Source organism: Anoplopoma fimbria, chromosome 9 (genome assembly GCF_027596085.1).
Source record: "Anoplopoma fimbria isolate UVic2021 breed Golden Eagle Sablefish chromosome 9, Afim_UVic_2022, whole genome shotgun sequence".
Taxonomy (NCBI): Eukaryota; Metazoa; Chordata; class Actinopteri; order Perciformes; family Anoplopomatidae; genus Anoplopoma; species Anoplopoma fimbria.
Genome location: NC_072457.1, coordinates 13,940,213 through 13,961,355, shown reverse-complemented (window position 1 = coordinate 13,961,355; position 21,143 = coordinate 13,940,213). Strand labels below are relative to the sequence as shown.

The window sequence follows — 21,143 nt, the reverse complement described above, 5'->3', positions numbered from 1 at the left end:
CCAGCGGCGTACGCGGTGATGTGAGCTGTCACTTTAAATGACTACAACTCCCATGTTCTCTGGTGCATTACAACATGGCCGCCTCCACTGTAGCAGTCAGTGAGCTGCTACATAACGTGAATAAACACATAAATATATTGTATCCAAAGGCTTCGTGTGTTATTAGACGGATAAGCACAACGAGTTGGAGATGCGGCGGTCTGTCTCAGAGAGTGGAGAGGTAAGTGAGGCTGTTGTAGAGGGACACTTTGGTGTATAATGTCCCTGACCTGGACCCCTACCGACTGCAGTAACATCAGTAAACAATATGCTTTAAAAAATATACTTTCGAGTCTAATGAGTTTTGTATATTTATATCACTATAAGTATACCACGATACTAATTTACCTGTGGGCAGTCGAAATATCTTTCTGGAGATAAATAAGCTGTGTTTTTTTGTTTTTTTTGGGTTAAACCGGTAAATTAACTAGTAATACACACATATTGTCGATTTTATGTACTTTCATAAAGTTGTGACATTCGCAATAGAATTTAGATTTTTTTTTATGAAAAGTGAAGAAATGTGAGCAGCCCTATATAGTCCTTAATATTGACCAAGTTCCCTAAAAACACTGGAGCCTACACTTCCCATAATGCAACTCAGTAGCATCTTTTTGTACAAAGTGTCTCATGGTCCAATTGTAGTTTTAAGATAAGATAAAATAAGATAATCCTTTATTAGTCCCGCAGCGGGGAGATTTACAGGATTACAGCAGCATAGGTTATAGTGCAAACAAGAGACATAGTAAAAGAAAAACAAGATAAAATAAAATAAAAAACAAGTATTATAAATAAGCAATAAAAAACAGTAAAGAATCCACAATAACTGAAATATTATATGTACAGACAGAAAACTATTATAACTATAATTGCACAGTGTATTGTATTGCACAGGTTTTTAGTGACTGTGACTGTGATGCTGTGCTGGAATGGTGCTTAGCCTATTCCCTAAATTAATTTGTGTTGAATCAGATAATCACACAGCAAAAAAAGGAGCCATGTTTTTCCAGTACACATACACTGAGAGGGGTAGGAACGTTTAATTTGTCTTAGTGGGGGGATGAGCCAAATGAAATTGCTAGGGCGCTCCCTTTAGAGCCACAAAACACAGTATATTTAGTTATACTATAATGCAATGCTTGGTTCCAAATCAGGTCTAAACCCAACCAGTCACCTCTGCAACGGATGTCAAGTTAACCGTGATTTCACTTCACAAACTCAAAGCAAAATTATTTCAAAAGACTCAATACTTCTGGACTTGTCCCACCACCATTTGCAAATATTTAGATTTTCTTTTTTTTTTTAAAGTAATTATATTGACTTAAACTTTTCCAGTTTTAACACACTGCATACTCTCAACCTGTTTAGAATTAATGTGTATTAGGGCATTATGACACAGCCTTAATTTGAAGTGTATTCAAGCATTTTCTCACATCTCTCTCTCTCTCTCTCTCTCTCTCTCTCTCTCTCTCTCTCTCTCTCTCTCTCTCTCTCTCTCTCTCTCTCTCTCTGTGTCTGTCAGTGCTCCCCAGCAGCTGGTTGGAGTGGTGGGTTTGGAAGTCCATGCTCAGATCAACTCCAACACCAAGCTGTTCTCCGGCTCGGCGGTTAATTTCTCAGCGCCTCCCAACTCCCTGGTGTCACCCTTTGATGCATCCTTACCTGGCACATTACCCGTGAGTGTTGTTTAACCGGATCCAGACAAAGATTACCTGTTGTTTTTTGATCACTTTCTTGTCAGCTCATCAGGTTTACGTCCCGGCTGTGTCCCCAGGTCCTGAACAAACGATGTGTCGAGGCAGCAGTGATGACAGGGTTGGCTCTCAACTGCACCATAAACAAGAAGTCATTTTTTGACAGGAAACACTACTTCTACGCTGACCTCCCTGTGAGTTTCTTCACTCCCTGTTCTCAATTGTTGCTTTCCGTGCAACACCTAGGTTTTAAGACGTTAGTAGGGTACTTTATCTGACACACAGCAGAGTAAAGACATTTTAGTCCTGCACACAATGCTGCATCATTGATTTATCTTTGATATAAGCCGCCATCATCTGCCTCCAACTTCTCCATCACAGCTTTCCCTCTGCACTCTCCCGGCCATCAGCTCTAATTGAAATAGTGATCAAGTCTTGCTGAAGCAGCAAAAAGGCTATTTGCCTCACGTACAGACGAATGATACCGCAAGCTGTTAAAGAAAATGGCCAGTGTTTTTTCACTTACTACCTCATTTCCTTCAGAGCACTTCTATTTGTACATTATCCACAGGTCATATACCTCTCCATGTCTTTGCTGATAATTTGCAGATATCTTTCATTTATTCACATAATTTGAATCATTATTTGAATCATAAAAACCTCAGGTAGTGTGGTAGATTGATTATGAACTGTCTGAACTTATAATGAGGCATGACAAACAAATTGTTAATTAAAAGGAAAATATTTGTAAGCTAAAGATGACTCTGATCTTCAGTAGTTACCCATTATGGACTTCACTTAGATACCTGCCATTTTATAAGAGAACACGCTGGTATTTGCTCACGATGGTTCTCTCATTCTTCATTGAAACTCCCCATGTTGTTACCATTAAGTACACTCCATTAAAGCAGCGTTTATTGACTGATTCATTTATTTAATTTGGAAACTTGAAGGGAAGCAGAACACACGGCACAACACTGATATATTATTCATATACAATTGATACGGTGAACATTTTAGCAGGTAGCAACCAGTTGACTATTTATACATCCAGCAGACTCAGAGCGACCTTTGTATTCTTTTGCAGTCTTGTTTCTCTTTATATTTTAATCAATTCTGGTCTACTGAAGGAAGTGGCTTGCACTTTTACTGCTAAATGTTCTACTACCATATGTTCACTAGCTATTCACTTATTTTGTTTGTGTGATGTTTGGTTCTGGGTTATAATCATGCAGTGGGGTTCGGTAGCTTTTCTCACTATAATCGACATATCTATGATAACAATCTGAAAGGGGTTGCCAGCCGAATCTGCAGCTCCACTCTGCATTATGGAGCTGTATAGTGAGTTTCAGCACAATATTTTGCCGTTGCTCACAACGTTACAGTTTGGTTCATTCTCACATCTCTCATGGTGTCAATTTGCCAACAGCAGACAGCTGTTTCAGCGAAAAAGCTGCAAAAACCCCCTGTACACTACCGGCTCAGTTAGACGCTAGTTGGTAAACAGTGTGGAGCATTTAGCATCTAAAGAGACAGATATCTCCCACAGGAGTTGGTGGAGACCAAAAACAGAGCTAAAAGAGAGTGAATATTTGACTTTGTCTTTTATATAGAAACATGACTCCAAATGAATAATAATGTTGCTCCGTAACTGCTCGATGAGTGGCAGTGGTTGCTAACAGGTTTGCCAAATTAACTAAAAAGGTGATGACAAATCAGTGTTTCGGCTGCCTCCAAGTAACACACATTTTTTTAATTTAACCACGCTCTAAATTCCCCTTATTGTGCTGCTCTTAAAGAATCAAAGAGTTAGAACTGGTAGAACAGGTTTCTTTGAGGAATAACATATCAGTCCCATGGGCATCACATGGGAATGTGGTTAATATGTAAATATCCAACAACATGCCATATGAGCCAGATAGCCGTCTGGTGAGGTAGAGGAGGTATTAAAAATACATAAATCAATATTTCCATTTAACAGCCTTGCCCAAGTCATGTTCACTTTGCTCTCTGTAATTGAGTGCTCGCATGGCAAAGTTTCACAACCCCTCAGAGCCCACGGGTAATTTTACTCCTATTATGAGTGACATTTTAAAGCTTAGATGGAAAAAGACAAAATGTCACAGGAACCCGTGACTTGCCCTACAGATACCTTTTTCTAATATATGGAGAAATTCTCAGAAGAAAGGTGTTGGAGAATTTTGCATTTTGAGTGTTTCAAGTCAGTCTTTCCCTGCTAAGATATTATGCTAACACTGCTTTGGGTAAGGTAATGATGAGGGCAATGAAGAACTTAAGTGAAAGATTTCTTTGTAAGTATTTCATAGAAATTGCCCAAAAGAAGTGTCTTTAAATGAGAATATTGTACCCACATGAAGTAGCAGGCAATACAATGACTTTTAAATGTGAGCTGGTATTTTTATTGCACTATTTCTATTACTTTATGGTACTGATATAAATGATCGCATCCTTTGATATTTCTGATTAGTTTCTGCTCTAATTCCTCAGCTGACTTGACTGTATTGTGAAAAAACTTTACTGGTTATCACACAGTTGCAGCAGTACATATTTTAATCACAATGCTTGGGATACATTATCTCCCCAGAAAGCCCATGTATCTTTAAATTCCAGCAAAATCCTCCCAGAAGCTGAGGGATTACTGTTGGGTTCCTCTTGCTCTTTTGTGAGTTTGCCCAAGATTGCATCACCTCCTTTGGAATAACTCAACAGTTGACACACACAGCAGGGAAGATAATACCCGATTAGAATATTTTATTATTCTGTGAGATATCCCAAACAACTCACGCCGGCCCGTTGAGCCTGAACCTTTTTATTTGTGCTTTAGATTCTCTGTGTGCACTGTGCACAATAGCTGCTGCTGACTTGTTTATAATAATTTAGTTTGCATTAGTCTCATCAGCTGCTCTAAAAGAGTGATGTTGCGTGAAACAGCTTGATAAACTGAAGTCAGAGTGGTTTTGAATTATGCAGATGACGGGAGATTTTTCACATTCGACCCTAAAGTTTGAGTGCAATCAATGCTCGTGAAATCAAACCAGAAGTAGGATCGAGGGGGAAATTATCCCGCCCTTGAAAAATACATTTGTAAATTGCGTTGTGCATTATTGATATGTTCCACTAGAAATCCCTGATTGCATTTTGTGAATCACCACAGTTGCTCATTAAATGATTAATGCTGCTGTCCAACCAGCTCTCCTTCTTTCAATTGGGATGGCAGGCGAGGCACAAATATAATGTTTCTTACAGCCCATTAATAACATGCCTCAGCAGTTCCACACAAACAGCAAACAATTACGATTTCCTTGAGATATTAAGCTTACGAATAAACAGACATGGCCTGGCTATTGAAGCTTCGACGTGTGTTTAATGAGAGCTATGAATGTCTTTGTGACCCCTGTGGGCAGCTGAGAAAAAACTTCAGTGTGAGGAATGAGAAAGATGAAGGAGTCTTGTTTGTTTAGTACCATTTAAATAAGCGGTTCACAACATGGAAAGCCCTTTGGATGGTGTATGTGTATGTGTCCAATCATGTCTGTACATTATGTGAGCAGCTATGCATCTGTGATTTTGGATGTAAAAAATGGCGAGGAGTCACAGAGAGTGTTTGGAGCATCGCTGCTCATTAGGGCCTAGAGAGTAATTGGGAAAAGTCAATGTGGCTACCAGGATCTTATTAGCAACAGACTTACCTCAGCCTTAATTATGAGGAAACAGCAGTTGATTTATTATGCAGGAAATGCAGATAGTCTTTACTTATAGAGATGCTCCCAGATGTACAGTATGGCACGTACAAACTTCACCCTGCAGATACAGCACAAAAGATGAAGTAAGAAACAGGGGATTTCAGATAAGCTGTAACAGTATTCACACATTTAGAGATTGAATCCACCAAGAAGAACAGAAAATCCCCACATAGTGTGTTTTGTTTCTCTCTCATCCACTTTAAAAAGGAGGTGATTGATCGTGTCAATCAGGCACATTGTATAGAGAGCCAGTGACTAACAGCCCCCCCCCCCATCTCCTCTCCCACCTCCTCACTCTCTTTAGCATAAGTATGATTAATGTGTAGTTCCTGTGACTGTGGTTGCCATAGTTACGTGGGGAATCAATATTCGGGGCAGTGGATTCTTTTAGGAATAGAGGAGTGGATGAAATATGTATTCTTACGTTTTTCTGAATAGGAACCTTGAGTGAAGTGGCAGCACTCCTGCGGGATTATAGTGACTGCTCAGCCAATCAGCCTGCTCTGTGTTTTCATTTATTCTGCCTGCTTCACCTTTACACAGACCCATGACAACGACTGCAGCATACATCACCGTTATTACACTGAGTGAGAGACTCCCCGCCAGAGAATGGTATCTTACATCTGCTATTTCCTATTGAAAAATGGTATTTCGGTTACTCACTCAATTCATTTAGATTATGTATCTTTTACTGACCCAGATTAACTCATATTGCAACTTTCAGTACATGTCTGTACACTGGAAATAGCTACAACAAACAATGAAATCCAACAAAAGTACAGCAAAGTGTTTTCATTGTGTTGTAGTTGTAAAATTACCAGTTAATATGAATTTAGTTAACAGAGAACATACAGAGCAGAAGACAACATTAGTAAGGAAATATATGCAGTGCAGGAAAAAAAAGTAAGGTAATTCTGAGCATGTATCCTCTGATTTAAAGTCATATCGCCCAGCTCTATCCCAAAATGAACTAGAAGGATATCAGTTAGCAAAAGACTGATGCATTTTATGAATTTGAATTTTTTATTACCGGTACTACTACCCAATTTTACACAATCATGCAGGCCAGAGCTTTGCAGGACCGAATGTTATACAGACTGATGTATTTTCAAATTTCAGGCTGGATACCAGATCACTCAGCTGCGGCGGCCCATCGCGGTAGACGGCATGCTGACTTACAGCCTCCTCGGAGGAAAGAAGAGGAGCCAGGTGATCAGGAAAACTGTCATCATCAAACAGATTCAGCTGGAGCAGGACAGCGGCAAGAGTCTCCACGATGACGTCCGCAGCCAGACACTCATAGACCTCAACAGAGCAGGTAACGTTAGATAGTGTTAGTATGTGCCCTACGTTTAAAGGATACATCTGGGGGTATTCTATATTTTTCTTATTGTCAACAATTCCCACACAAAGCAGCAATTAAAGGATCCTACTTATGTGTATTGTCTGTGCAGCCAAATCCTGATATACAGTAGCTTATTCCTCTGAGCCATAGACCCTCATTGTTGTCCAAAAACTATTCAAAACTAACCAATAAGCCCTCAAATATTTTTAAAAATGTGCTTTATATTTATGTCTGTTTTTGAAGACTGTCAATCTTCAGTAGGAACAAATAGGTTTGGTGTTAAGTGCCACAGACAGCAGGGAAGTCAGAAAGGTTTTGATTAAAGTACTAACGCATTTTGGGGGTTTTCATCATTTCATGAAATGTTCTGAGAGTGAGATAAATATTTTGGAACTACAACCTTCTCTGTTTTCATAGATTTAAATGACTCAACAAAGCTGTAGCTGCTGCGGTTTGTTCCAGAGTTTCATGGGCTAGATACCTTCAGAGATGTTAAACACAGCTGTCTTCACATGTGACAGGTGTAGGTCTAATGGAGCTGGTGATGGAGCCAGACATGAGCTGTGGAGAGGAGGCTGCTGCAGCTGTCAGAGAGCTCCAGCTCATCCTGCAAGCCCTGGGCACCTGTCAAGCCAACATGTCTGGTATGGAAATCACTCTTTGTCTTTGTCTCTCTGCCTGCTTCTCTCTCTCTCTATATATATTTTTTTCTGAGCTGCTAAACTTCTAAACCCTATACTTATTTCCTGCTCAGCGTTTATGTTGTCCCTCTTTCTCCACAGAGGGACAGCTGAGAGTAGATGCTAATGTGTCCGTCCACCAACCGGGTGATCCTCTGGGCATCAGGACGGAGGTGAAGAACATCAACAGCGTCCGATACCTGGCCAGGGCCATAGGTACGTTAAAAATGTTACAGGTATTTAGGAAGGCTCTTTAAACACAGTTTCATGTGATTGTATTTCATCAACTGGCTGCATGACTTCTCACACACACATTCTGAGAGTAAAAACCTTTTTCACTCTGTGTCACCATGAAAGCTTTTAAAGGTTTTGGTTGTAGTCAAACTGGTAGAAAATGGTAAGAATAGCTCATTGATTGAATAAGTACATTTACTCAAGTTGTGTACTGTTTTAGATGAGAAGAATGTTTCCTCTGTCTGAACAGCAAAAATGAAACTACAGCCAACAGCCAGCCAATTTAGCAACTTAGCTTAGCACAAAGACTGGAAATGGGGGAAACCGCTAGCCTGTCTCTGTCCAATGTTACATGTTATATACATATTACATAATATGTGAACACTCTCAAGGCACATATTGTGCATTATGTGGAGTTTTTATACATTAATCATGTATAATTTACAAATACTACTCCCATGTACTTCCACTAAAGTCATATTTTCATTGTACCTGTTATGGGAGTATTGTCACAGTGTGGTATTGCTCCTTTCACTTAAAGGATAATTACTTGTTCAGACACACACACAAACACAATAAAAGAAGCCAGAGAGAAACACATGCATACACACAGTCCGGCAATTTTGTATCTGTCAGGTAAACGATTACTTTGAAACTTAAAGATAGAAGTAGTTTTTTGTTGAAAAGGAGACAAGATGGTTACATTTATGAAGAGACATGGAGTCATAAAGCATTCATTTTGACAGTAACTTGTGAAGCATAGTTTTTGGACTGACAACCAGTCACAAACAATTTGCTGTGTGATTGCAGCGTGTGATGCTGAATTGGCTTCACGCAGCTGCTCACTTACAAAAACATAGATTTTATGTCAACTCTAACTTCACAGACTGTTGATTGAGCTTCACATAAAAAAAAAAGCTGACAAAGAGCCACAGAAAGAACATTTCAGCATTTAACGTGCAGGTTTTTTAAGAAGCACGGTTTGACATTCTCATAGGGCTTGAATTATTTATAAATAAAGTTGTTTCACATTTACTCCGCAAATTGGGATTTAAAAGTCATATTAAAAAAACATTGTTTATCACAGTTATAATGTGGCAGCAGCCAGAGAACTGAGAAGTGTGAGTGTATCACAGCAGATGTTTGGTATTTACCACAAAATCATAGGTGTGTGTTGGTGTTTTTGAATGAACTGTATTTGTTCTCTCCTTTACATCACCAGACTACGAGATCCAGAGACAGATCGAAGTCCTGCAGAGAGGGGGAACGGTGCAAAACGAGACACGGGCGTATGATTCCAAATCAGGGTAAGAGGATGAAAGAGCCGCGATGCCAAGCTTGAGCCAGTACGACACCCTCTGACTGTGAGCTCTGTCTGGTTCATTAGTCCGGAGCCTTTGCTGAGGAGGAACCATCATGGTAATCATGATGAATAGAGCCATTTGGATGGCGCCTTCATCCAAATCTGTGACCTTTGTGCTACTCACAGGCTTATGAGCTCACAGAACGAGCTGGCGCGCACACAGCTGAGGCCTTGATCGTTTTCTGGTGCTCCGCCTCCTTCCCATGAGGCCCTTTTACATGTCCGAGTTACACGGTGGAGCTGGTTAATAGCGTGTGATGGCCTGTGATTGGCTCTTTCTTCTTGTTGCCGTCGTTGAAGGTGGCTACAGATTTCACTGCCCTGACTTTGTAATAGCTAGACTGACTGGAAGACATCACCGCTCATACGTTCCCAGTCTTTTTTTAGTGGTTGGACCGCAGCAAGGCGAGGCCAGTCCTTAATGCGGAGGTCTGTCACTGAAATGAATGAATGGATGTTACAGAGTTTCTGCTGATGACAGAAAACCAGAAAAAATGCAATCAATCATATGAGATATGGAAAGCTGATGAGGTCATTATTTGTCTACTTTTCCTTGTCGTTCTATGTTTAAATAAAGTTTTAATTGCCGGCTGGCGTTTCTAAATGCTTTTGCAAATGGCAGTCTGCGCTTGTGAACGCCACTCTATGTGCCTCCATGTGTGTGCCTGTGTGCAACTGTTGATTACGCCAGTGAAATGTAAGGACTTTTTCCCACTTGATCAAATATTAATTGTGGTTCATCTTTAGAACATGACTGCCACAAATTATGATTATATCAAATAATTTGAATAAGGAAGTAAAATTAAGAAGTAAATTTATTTTTTTTAAAAAAAGGATATGCTGTCTTTTAAAGGTGTGTAAAAGTCTGTGAGAGGATATTAATAAGATGAACATTTAATATTCAGAAATTCACATTATTGACTACACCGGCAATTTATATACTGTATATGTCAACCTCGTCTTGTTTGCAATTAGTTTTGGTTAGGGCTTACCTAGTGAAAAACCTTATCAATTAATCTGCTTTTTATTTTCTGAATTAATGATTTGGTCTATAAAATATCATAAATTGTGGAAAAAACATTGCAATTTCTCATAGACAAAGTTGACATTTTGTCCGACAAGCAAATCTTCCCATTAGAGATGCTTGGACCTGTGAAGTTTGGGCATTTTTGCTAGAATTGATCAATTACTTAATTGTTTGACCTCTAAGAAGTCTTGCAGAGCTCCTAAAGGTATGTCAGATTTTGTTTTGCTACACTTCCTCCGGTTATTAGTCTAATGTCTGCATCTTTTTCTCTAGGGAAACCATTCCTATGAGGGACAAAGAGGGTCTCCAGGACTACAGGTGAGTGTGAGTTTGCGGCCTCTCTGCATATCTGTGCTTGTGTTTTGTCCTGGGAGCTTGTGTTTATTGACGTGGACTCATGATATCAGAGGATTATCTTGCTCTCAGTGGGGACTGAAAGAGGATGAGAGCCTCTGAGTGGCAGCTACGGAGAGAAATAAACAAGGTCTGGACCTCAGTCGTGTTTGTCAGTTTGACTTTAGGAGGGGGAAATGATAGATGGACAGGTTTAAGGCTGATGGAATCAAATGATAAGTGTGACAAGTGTGGTGTCAAGAGGACTATTAGTATCTAAACAAAAACCTCCTCTTCTCTAAGCGTATCTGTTCTGGTGATAAAGCATCCTCCCTCCCCCTCCCTTCCTTTTTTTCTCCACCTGTCCTCCCTTCAGGTTTATGCCAGAGCCCAACCTGCCCCCTCTGATTGTGTATGAGGATAACGCATCGCTGCCCACTGGCATTGATGCGTGCCAGGCGGTGGTCGTGCAGAACATAAGGGCAGGGCTGCCAGAGCTACCCAGTGTCAAAAGAGACAGACTGGTGCAAACGTACGGCATCCTGCCCGAGCACAGCTTCACGTTGGTGGTGAGTTTTTAAGTGGGCGAGGGAGGAGAAGTCAATTCCCTCACTAATTTTGTTTCCTGCGTCTTTTCTTTTAATTGCCATCTGATCAAGTCCAAAGCAGAGTCGGCTTGGCAGCTGCATACAGCTGGACTCTGCTGGGTTAATTTGATCCTAATTAGATAATATGCATGTGAAGCGATGAAAGCATTTTCACGGCGCTGTTGTTGCAGAATGAGGACGGGCTGGTGGAGTACTTTGAGGCCGTGCTGAAGGCGACCAAGAAGGAGCCTAGGAAGGTGATTGGCTGGGTGACAAAGGAGCTGGTGGGTCACCTCAAACAGGAAGACATGAGCGTGAGCCAAAGGTGAGACTTCAAACATATCCCCTTATGTCGCTTCACAATATTCACATAATGCGTATTGTTTGTCTTGGCTCATAAATGCAGAGCTATTCTGCTGCCAATGCTCAGGTGTAGATGTCTGGGCTCCAACACATGACCCCTCTGAGCCTCTTGTGATTGGCTGGCTCACTTTTTCCCTGTTGCATCTGAAGAGGTTGCCGGTTTGGAGCTGTGACAGAAGGTGCAAACAGGAAGTAGCTGCTTTCAACTTGAGTCAGGAAGTGATGAGACACTTAATTACTGAACAGTTTTCAGGCCTCCTCTGATAAATAAAACTTCCTTAAAAAAAAAAGTTTTAAATATTCACTTGGAGGGTTAAGAAGCTGAACATCTTGATCCAGAATGCTCACAGTTCAGGTCCAGCTGGGAACTTTCTCTCCAATCTCCATCTGACACATTTCCTGTTATCTCTCCCTGTCTGTAATTACGGCATACACATGTCTGTCAGGCTTCTCTTAATTCAAAAGAGTCTCAAGCCACAGCTTCGATGGTGTAACTTGTGTGTAAAAATAAAATAAAACTGTGATTTTACCTAAACACGATTTAGTTCACCTGGTGTTAGAAGTTGAGCCCCATATCCGTTTACTCATGACTGCACTTAAGCCTGAGACACTTCAAGGAGTTAAGCATTTATAGCAGATGGCTATACAGATAGATTTGGTATCGAAGAATCTCTAAAGCTCAACCAAAAAATCCCATTAGCAGGGAAGGCTCTGCAGGGAGAACTAATCCCCCCTAGATAAACACATGAACATAAGATCAATAACAACAAAAACGTTTCACATAGGGAGGAGTCGTGGGTGTAATATCTGCAGAGAGAAGTTGCAGTCAGACCATGTTAAGTGGCAGGACGGATAGAAAATAACATGGGGAGGGTTGTAAACATGAACTGCAAGAGCGAGGCGAACAACAGTGCACAAAGTCAGAAATTACACAGCATTTTATGAAATATGCTACTGTCATTTACCTCACTGCACTCACTGTCCTCGTTAATGCTTAACAGCATCATTTCTAATGAAACAGACCACGCAATTTCATCTGTCAGAGTTCAATCTGATGAATCAGAGGTCAATCTGATTTGGATGCGGATAAATTCAAAACTGAAAGCATATTTGTCTCGCCCCCTATCACGTAGAAATGAATGGGAGGCAAAATTCAGTCTGACTGCACCACAATGGTGTGATGTATCAGGTAATGATGGCCGATCTGTGGACCTGCACGGATATCATTCAACGTAATTAATCAGCTGATAGCCACAAGACTGTGAATGAGCTGATGATCAGGACGCATGAATGAAGCAGCTGATGAGAGAGAGACCAGTGACTCCTTTGTCCAATGAATGAGGACTTTTCAATAGTTTTAACTAATCTGACCTTTTCACATGCACAGCAGTCGTAGCTGGCATCATATTGAATCAAAATGATAGCCAGAGTCATATTGATGTTCCATTTACCAAGCAAGGAAAAATAATGAGTGGCTATCAACTGAAAGCAGAAGGGCAAGAAACAATAATCATAATAACAAACTCTTTCATTTGTAAAAAGAAAAATCAATCTAATTTTGTTGTTTCAACTCTTGACACATTACACAAACCTCCATTTGTTCTTGGATCAATAGTAAAGACCTAAGTTATTGAACTGTTTCCTTTTCTATTCTTTAATACGTTTGCACTGGATTAAAAAGCAGAAACAAAGATATGTCCTGTTCTGTTCGGCACAGAATTTGTTTTATTTTTTAGTTAAGCCACAATGTCTGAACAATGGCAGCATATCAACCTTGGTTTTTAATAACATATTTCTGTCTTTGATCTGTTTTGATCTCTCCCTGCTGCCGGCCTTTTGGCTGGAACACGTAGGATTTGTTAAATGTTCCGAAAACACACACTTGAAATTGAATAAATTCTTATTTTGATATATCTACACAAAGAGATGTTGCCATAGTACCTTTCACGCTTGCCTATCTAGCCACCGGCGATGAAAAAATAACACCAGTCGTGTCCCATTGTTTCTGTATATGGCGTCCTGAGACACTGGATATCAGACTCTCATTTCATTTTCTGAAAATGGTAGTTTAGTTGTGACTGGAGCTAGAAGAAAAGGAGGATGGACGGATGCATCTGTGTTGTATTTGTGAAGATCAGTCACCAGATCACAACTTTAGAAACCTCACTTCAGCACTATGCTATGATCATTTCTTGAAATGAAACATCCTGAGTCATAACAGAGCAAATTAAACTGGAACAAGTTATGAGTTGGTGTGAGCGCAGATGCTGTGAGCTTTACTTTATCTACTATTCCCAGACTGTCTGTGTGCGAGTAAACCACCAAGAAGCTGGTGTTTATTTATGCATGATGTTGCATTCTCTTTGGTTGAAAGGAGGAGATTTTAAAGAAAAACAAAGAGTGGCCGGTAAGACTGTCATAAAGCTGCAGGCGGGGATGAAACAGAGAAACTCAGCTTCATACGCTAACGGGCATTTGGGGTGAAGAATAAAAGGTTTTCATGAGCACGCATGAATCTCCTTGTGCGTCCATATGACGACTCTGAATATGAAATCTCATTATGTTGGCTGTCCTGTATAATGTGTCCCAACCTTCTTTTACCTCTCTAGCTACAAGCCCTTGAGTAGGATAGAGGAAAAAATGTAATTGTGAAGCATTTTGGACAGGCAGTAAGAGAGGTGAAACTCACCTGACATATGAAGTGTCATTACGAGCTGGTTTGGGTGCTTCCACCAGCTGAGACGGGTCACTCTTTCAGGGCGTCCCCTCAGAAAACTCCCTGCCTGTCCAGTGGATGATTTTTGGCAGGATGGTGACAGCATGCTGACAGAATTGTGAAAAATCTCACCAGGCCTTACATTACTGCTCTGTAAAGACATGAAAATAAATATAAAATCAACAGAAGTTGTTTTTATTTTTCACATGCTTGTCATTTATTCATTTCTTTACCAAACTATTAAAATTCCTGTGCTTGATTGCTAAATGTACATGTGTCAGAAGTGACTCAGGTTGATGAGCAGCTTACTGGTTATTATTGATTTACTAAAGATCTGTATCACACCAATAATGCAGGTAATTGCGCTTGGCTACCTATTTTCCTCCTTAACACAAATGTGTTTTTGTTTTTAATCAAAATTACAATTTGTAGTTTAATGCATTAGTTGAGCTTTTGAGCAGCCTGTTGTCCAAACAGAGCAGTAAAGATGGATACTTTTCATCTTATTTTCCACAGTGTCTAGACCACTGAGACGGACCGCCTCGTCTGCGGGACACCAAATGAAACTGTGTCTCCACTTAATATAAATTCTAACAGCTTTCTCGGTTCTTTTTGTCTGGTAGCCTGGGGAATAAACAAGAACACATTGGAAACACAAACACATTATAGTCAAATCACAAATTTTGATGGACTCTTTCGCCCTTTCAGTCTGACTCGCCCGCTCCTTTCTCTTCTTTTTAATATCACCAATACCTCACTGCATTTATTAAGGTGTAATTTCACAACCCTTTTAATTTGATTTTAGCCCAATCTCTCCGTCTGCCCTGGCTGAGCTGCTGGAACTCCAGGAAACCGGACACATCTCCTCTTCGGTTGCCAAGCAGGTCAGTCAGCTGCACAGACCATGCAATTATTCCTCTTTTCTATCTGTCACTCAATACCACACACACACACACACACTGCTAGTGGTTGTTTGTGCTCTGGTTCTCAACTTCCTCGTCCTGCTTTCTCTTTCCTCAGGTGTTCCAGGAGATGTGGAGGTCATCGGGCAAGACGGCCTCTCAGATCATCCAGGAGCAGGACTTGGGTCTTGTTAGTGACACCACACAGCTGCACAACATCTGCCAGAAGGTGGTGGACTCACACCCTGATGAGGTGAGGGCTCACATGAAATATTTTCACTTGTAATTATATTGTTTTTTTTTCTTTTGCATGTTTTAGACGTCTTGTGTTCGTTGTGCCTCTCTGTAGGTTCACGCCATCAGAAATGGAAACAAGAAGGTTCTGAATAAGCTGATGGGCCTGGTTCAGAAAGAGACCAAAGGTCGGGCTGACCCTGTTCTGGTGAGGGCAATTTTACAAGAGAAGACTTCATGATTTGTCCTGCAAGACCCAACAATGTCACAGAGACAGAGTCAAATCATGGCGAATGTGGCCTTCATGAAAGAAGAACGACATGACAGCGATGTTTGTATAAAAATCCAGAGTAATCATGTCCATGTCACACAGCGACACATGGTACCTGAGTTTTTGTTGGTTGATAAAACTGTAAACTGTTGATTAAGAGGTTGACATTTTTGTAAATACTGAACAATGTTTTTGTCAAACAACAACCATTATCTTCCATATTTATGTGTTTAAAAAGTAATAAAGCTTTTTCGATTGACGCTCTCTGTGGCAGTGTGTTGTATCAGTTGTGTCATTCATGAATCCCGAGATACAGAAAATACATGTTTTGAAAAGGTTATAAGATTGGATGAGAATAGTATGTATACATTTTTTTTTTAAAAAAGTCAAGTCCTCCTGAAAAATGATGCACCTTAATTAACTCATTAAATGTTGAATTTAAATTATTCGGTTTTGAAATAAAGAAGATTGTGATTTCACCACCAAATTCCTCCAAACAGTCCTGCATTAAATTCGATATATCCCTTTAAATACAACTTTATGTACCATTGACAACTGCCATAATGGCAATTATAGTGATTTGTGATGCCTGAAAATCACACAGGTGAAACTGCTTACATGACATATGTTGTTTTATCTAGAGAGGCAACAAAAAACCCTTTAACAGCTCAGACATTCAAACAGCAGAGCAATCATTGAGCTCCCTCTAGTGGCACCTCACTCGCCTTTTTTAATAACATCTGCAGTATGGTTCGTTAAGTCTTGATTCTCTCTGGTATTGGCATCTTAATCTTGATTGTTTCAATGCTTAAATGTCCTTTTTAAATCCCTCTGCCTCTTCTCATCAACAGCTTCTCTTTCATGGTCATTACACACAATAATGACCGTTACCTGACCTCAACAGTTTGCTTTGTGCATTTGTTCACTCACAGCCAGCAGTTTACTTATATGGAGTGATTTAAAGTAAGTCCTACTTTGAAACTAAATAATTCCCAATATTTTTGCAAATACCAGATGGTTGTGGTTCCTAGATGGAAGCTGAAGTCTGACAGCTGGTGGCAGCATCCAGTGCCTCATACACATATTTCCTGCAGTTTATCACACATTGACATACTTTCATGCTGCTTTCTTAACACTTAAGTAAAAAGACGTAAATCTTGTGCAATCAAGTACTAATGATGAGCTGGATATTTACGAGCTGTTAAAAGGTTGCTTCAAGCTCATGTGTTCACCTGAGAACAAGACCTACTGTGTGTTACAAAACCATATACTGCCATACTATGAAGTATGCTAGAAAAAGATCCAAATACATATGTCAAATGCTGTATGTCAAAATTACAAAGATGTTTCTACTACATCCGGTCGCATTTTGCAGTAAGCAACCCAGCATGCTTTTCTGGCTATTCTGACCCACAATCCTTTGCACAGCAAATACATGAGCAAGAGGGTCAGAGTTCAAGGTGCCATGTTATGAGGAAGTAATATGTACTAATTGAATGAATACTGCGTGCAACAATACGTTCTTTGTAAGGGCAGCTGCAGTAGGTACCAAAGGTAAAAAAATAAATAAAATAAAAAAGTACTTTGAACACAGCTCTACCTTTGAACAAAGCCTCTCCGGGGGGAAGGGCTGTCAATGTCTACAGAACAAACAGCCACAAACCTCATCTGACACAAAGGAAAGAATATATTGATTGTGTCAGGTGAAGCAGTTGGCTTTCTGTTTTGAAAACCTTGCTTTTTTATTTTTAAAGAGTATGGGGGTTAAAAGTCAACAAAATATGTGCATCCAGTTTCATTTACGAGAAGTTGACTTTATTAAAAGAGGCATGCCTTTGGGTCTTGGACAGAAAACTGAGGCCGAATGGTGTGAGAAAGGTTGAATCTTTGGAATAAAAACCCACTGAGACAGAAAACTGGTCTATAGTCTTTGTTATAACACCCGTCTTCATGCCACAATGCTGCTGAAACAGAGATTGTTATACTGTGCCGTTTTTTTTAACCCAAACTCAATTAATCTGTGCTGGTTGAGGAGTCTGCAGTGACACTGTAGTATAAAAAACGCTGAGTGTGCTCAACAACATTCTTTTACCAGAGAGAAATACTTATTCAACCACTCTGAAAAATGGCTCTGATTGATAGAAATATACACTTCCAAGCCAATTTTGTACAGACAATATGAGTACACAAAAGATCCCACTGTATGTTCTATTGCAAGTAGAAACTGAATGGATTTAAATAGGAACAAAAACACACAATCCAGATTTAAGACTAAAGTTAAACACAATTCTTCGTCTTATTAGCTGGACATATGAGATGATGATTAACAGTGTAGTTTTACAAGAATAACAGATGTTCTAATAATTTACTTTATGGTAGATCTTGACAAAGCAGTCCATTACCTCAGAAATATAAGAGCTCTGAACATGATATAAAAAAAAACTTAATTTTATCCAATATTTTATATTTCCCAGATAAATGTCCAATTATATTAACAGTATCTCTATATCAAGTTGTGAATGGATGGCATGACATTTTTTTTCCTCAGAGAAAACTAGTTTGTTACAAAAACATTATTTTTGAAAGCAGTGTCTTCTGAGGAGGAATAATGGGACAGAAATAAAAATCTTAAATGCACACCTTCCTTTACACTTTGACAACAAACAGCCTTAAGTTAAATAATCCATTCCTGTGTAAATCCATTCAAATTCAGGCATTTGTGTGAACAAACATAATTGTTTAGGCACTAATTATGAAGTATTTCTGTCCTGATAAATTCATTTAGACAGCAGAGGCATGATTTGTAACAAAATATATCTCTTGTATTATCTCATTTTAACAACCAAGTGAAATACCTGGACTAAAATAAAGGCCATGCCCCACAGTTTTCCATATGTAACCGTTACAATGCGAGATGTTTTCCAACAGATGCAAAACTATCAGTCTCCTAGCAGTGATATGAGACTTATCACAACTACAAAACCTTACACAAACCCTAAATAGAAAATGATGACAAACTTTAACAACTAGCCTTTAGTATAGCCACGTGAAAAAAACATATGGCGATAGAAACTCTTAAATACCCCTTCCCATTCTGAAAATATCTAATATCCTCGACTTGCATAGTGTCCTGTGTCATTAGAACCTTTTGTCTTACAATATGTACATCATAAAGCATTACTAAAGTAAGGCGAATTAAATAAAGCATTACTAATTCTGGTTTCGGAGGTCAGGTCCGGAGAAGATGTGGAGCCCATCGATGCGAGAAACTAGTGCATTGTGGGAAAAACGCTTCACCCCAAAGGCTGTTACAGAACGTGCATTAAAAAGACTCCTGAGGTACCGTCATGAATTAACAGAAAAACACCAAAACAAATGTACATCTAACACACAAAGATATGTGGAAACACCCAAAGTTCAGAGACAAAAGTGACCCACTGTTTAGCCCCAAAAGAAAGTTGTCATGTAAGAGTTGCATGAGAAGTTTGGATGTGTGATGATGTCGGCCCTGCTGACAGTTAATCCTCAAATTACATTTTAATGCTGTCAATTCAAAAGGCTTAGAGGCTCCACGTGGTGCTCAGATATGGTGTGTAATCCTGCAGCAAAGAAGGAAAAACTCTGAAAAGCCACCTGAGTATTTAACAGAACCACACTGAGCGACATTCAGAAGTTCAGATAAGGGCTGATGATTGCTTCAACATTTTTTTTTTTTTGCTGGTTTTGCTAAAATCTTCTCTCTACAGTCTTTGGTTGGTTGACCTGGAGCTCGCTCTTATGAGCATTATCGGCTGGTGCAGGCTTCAGCAAACAGCTCAAAGGTTACGCCTCCTTCTTGGCTGCCTAAGAGAACTTTACAGAACTAGAAAGATTAAATTAAAAAGTATTATAAATTGATTATCTTTGCTTGGGAAAATAAATATGCTATGATTTTTAAAAAATAGTTTCATAAATCACTGCATCTGAGAGGTTTCTTCATCAAGAAGGGCCTGAAAAAGACCAGAAAACCATTGTTTAGAAAGAAAAAAAAGTCTTTATAAGTCTTTCAGAGTTAAACTGGACTCCACTGGGACTCGATCACTCTTCCATAGGAATGTATGATAAGATGGAGTGCTCTTGTGCAATAGCAGCCAGTTCTTTGAGGAACTCCGTGAAGAGGACGGTGGCGAAGACTTCTGTCCGATCCAGAGAGATGGCTTTGGGTTTCGGTGGCGGAGAATTTTTCAACATCCTTCCCGCCTCGCCATGGGTGGAGCTTCTGCTTTCGCCTGAGAACATGAGGATTTAATGAGTAACAATGACAAAATGAAAACAAATGATGTCTAAGCATGAATACACTCTGTGCCATGCATTAGTTGGAATTGAAGACATTTTGTAAACATGATATATTCCTGTTAATGATTTCTCCATTTCTAAATAATTTCAGCCAGAAAAGTGCTGCTTTTTAGAAAAAAACAAGTACAAGAAAAGAGAGAACCCCTCCTAACCAACTGAGAAATTCCCTTCATAGAAAATTCTAGCTCTTATCTTTCTGCAAACATACTTCCAACAAGTTTTTTTTGTAGCTTATGCAACTCTGAAACCACGGGGAACCTAGTTCAAAAACAGGCCCGACACTCCAGGGGTTAGCTGAGTCTGTTGCTCAACTGCAACATCACTTAACAAAATCAAGTAGAATTTATTCTGGTTCCCAACAGACACGACCGATAACGAATGAAGATGTTGTTTTTAACGGCCCATTTTTGAAATCGGGAATCTCAACAACAAGTTTACATTAAATAATAAAAAAGAAAGCTCAAGCTATTAAGTCCCATCACGAGCCAACTGTTGTACTGAAAATATACTATGAAATTGATGGCTTGAGTCGAATAAAGCCTAAAATCTGAACACTACTGATCACAGATTACTATCCTATTTAAAAAAAAAAGCCAAATACATAGAAAAACATATACATTATTAGTGATGATAATATTATCAATAAATTAAAAGTAAAAGCCAAACACAAGGCTTTCTGAGGATGATTACTTAAGCTAATGAAGGATTTGTAAATATATGACAGCTTAAAGAAACAATTTGACATTTTGGGAAATAGCCACCGTCTGTAGCCAATTAGCTTAGCTTAGCATAAAGACTTGAAACAGGGGGAAATGGTTAGCAAGCTATGTCAAAAATGTAACAAAATAGAATTACCGCGCTTGTATTCAAATATTGCCAAAAGTGTGTTGTGAGGTCACATTGACCTTAAACCACCAGATTTGAATCAGTTTATCTTTGTGTCCAAGTGGATATTTTTGCCAAATTTTAAGAAATGTAATCATCCTAAATCCAGACAGACAACCCTTAAAGTTAATGCCTCCAGCCAACTCTATTGCCTGTGTGGAGGAATAAAAATAAAAAATAAATCACACTACCAGCCACTCTAATGTACACTAAATAACATACTATTTATTGTTCGTCACATCCATACAGAAACATTTGTAAAACTAACAGGTTGTGGTTTTAACCACGCTTCTTCTCACCTCAAAATGTCAAACTATTCTTTTTTTATTCTTTTTATGTTTGAGTAAAACCTGCTTAGATTTAAAGTCTGA

General features: G+C 39.4%; 2 protein-coding genes across 2 annotated transcripts in view; one reads left to right on the top strand and one right to left on the bottom strand.

Annotated features, from left to right (window-relative positions):
• The first annotated feature begins 74 nt into the window (after positions 1-74).
• Positions 75-15,810, top strand: gatb (glutamyl-tRNA(Gln) amidotransferase, subunit B). Its single transcript, XM_054604350.1, has 13 exons — positions 75-220; positions 1,562-1,715; positions 1,814-1,927; positions 6,617-6,815; positions 7,364-7,486; positions 7,625-7,738; positions 8,979-9,063; positions 10,420-10,464; positions 10,856-11,048; positions 11,258-11,391; positions 14,951-15,029; positions 15,166-15,300; positions 15,397-15,810. The coding sequence occupies exons 1-13, from the start codon at positions 75-77 to the stop codon at positions 15,520-15,522; spliced, it is 1,647 nt and encodes a 548-aa protein (XP_054460325.1). The 3' UTR covers positions 15,523-15,810.
• Positions 15,811-17,368: 1,558 nt separating this feature from the next.
• Positions 17,369-21,143, bottom strand: part of fhip1aa (FHF complex subunit HOOK interacting protein 1Aa) — a 28,448-nt gene continuing 24,673 nt past the window's right edge. The window contains 1 exon segment of the mRNA XM_054604195.1: positions 17,369-19,820. Coding sequence (XP_054460170.1) covers positions 19,630-19,820 — 191 coding nt within the window. The 3' untranslated portion in view covers positions 17,369-19,629.

Bases quoted from the DNA above. Each gene is read 5' to 3' on its own strand.
- gatb (XM_054604350.1), top strand. From the start codon at position 75: ATGGCCGCCTCCACTGTAGCAGTCAGTGAGCTGCTACATAACGTGAAT. The intron at 9,064-10,419 runs GTAAGAGGATGA...CTTTTTCTCTAG, and splicing joins GCGTATGATTCCAAATCAGG to GGAAACCATTCCTATGAGGG. The intron at 15,030-15,165 runs GTCAGTCAGCTG...CTCTTTCCTCAG, and splicing joins CCTCTTCGGTTGCCAAGCAG to GTGTTCCAGGAGATGTGGAG.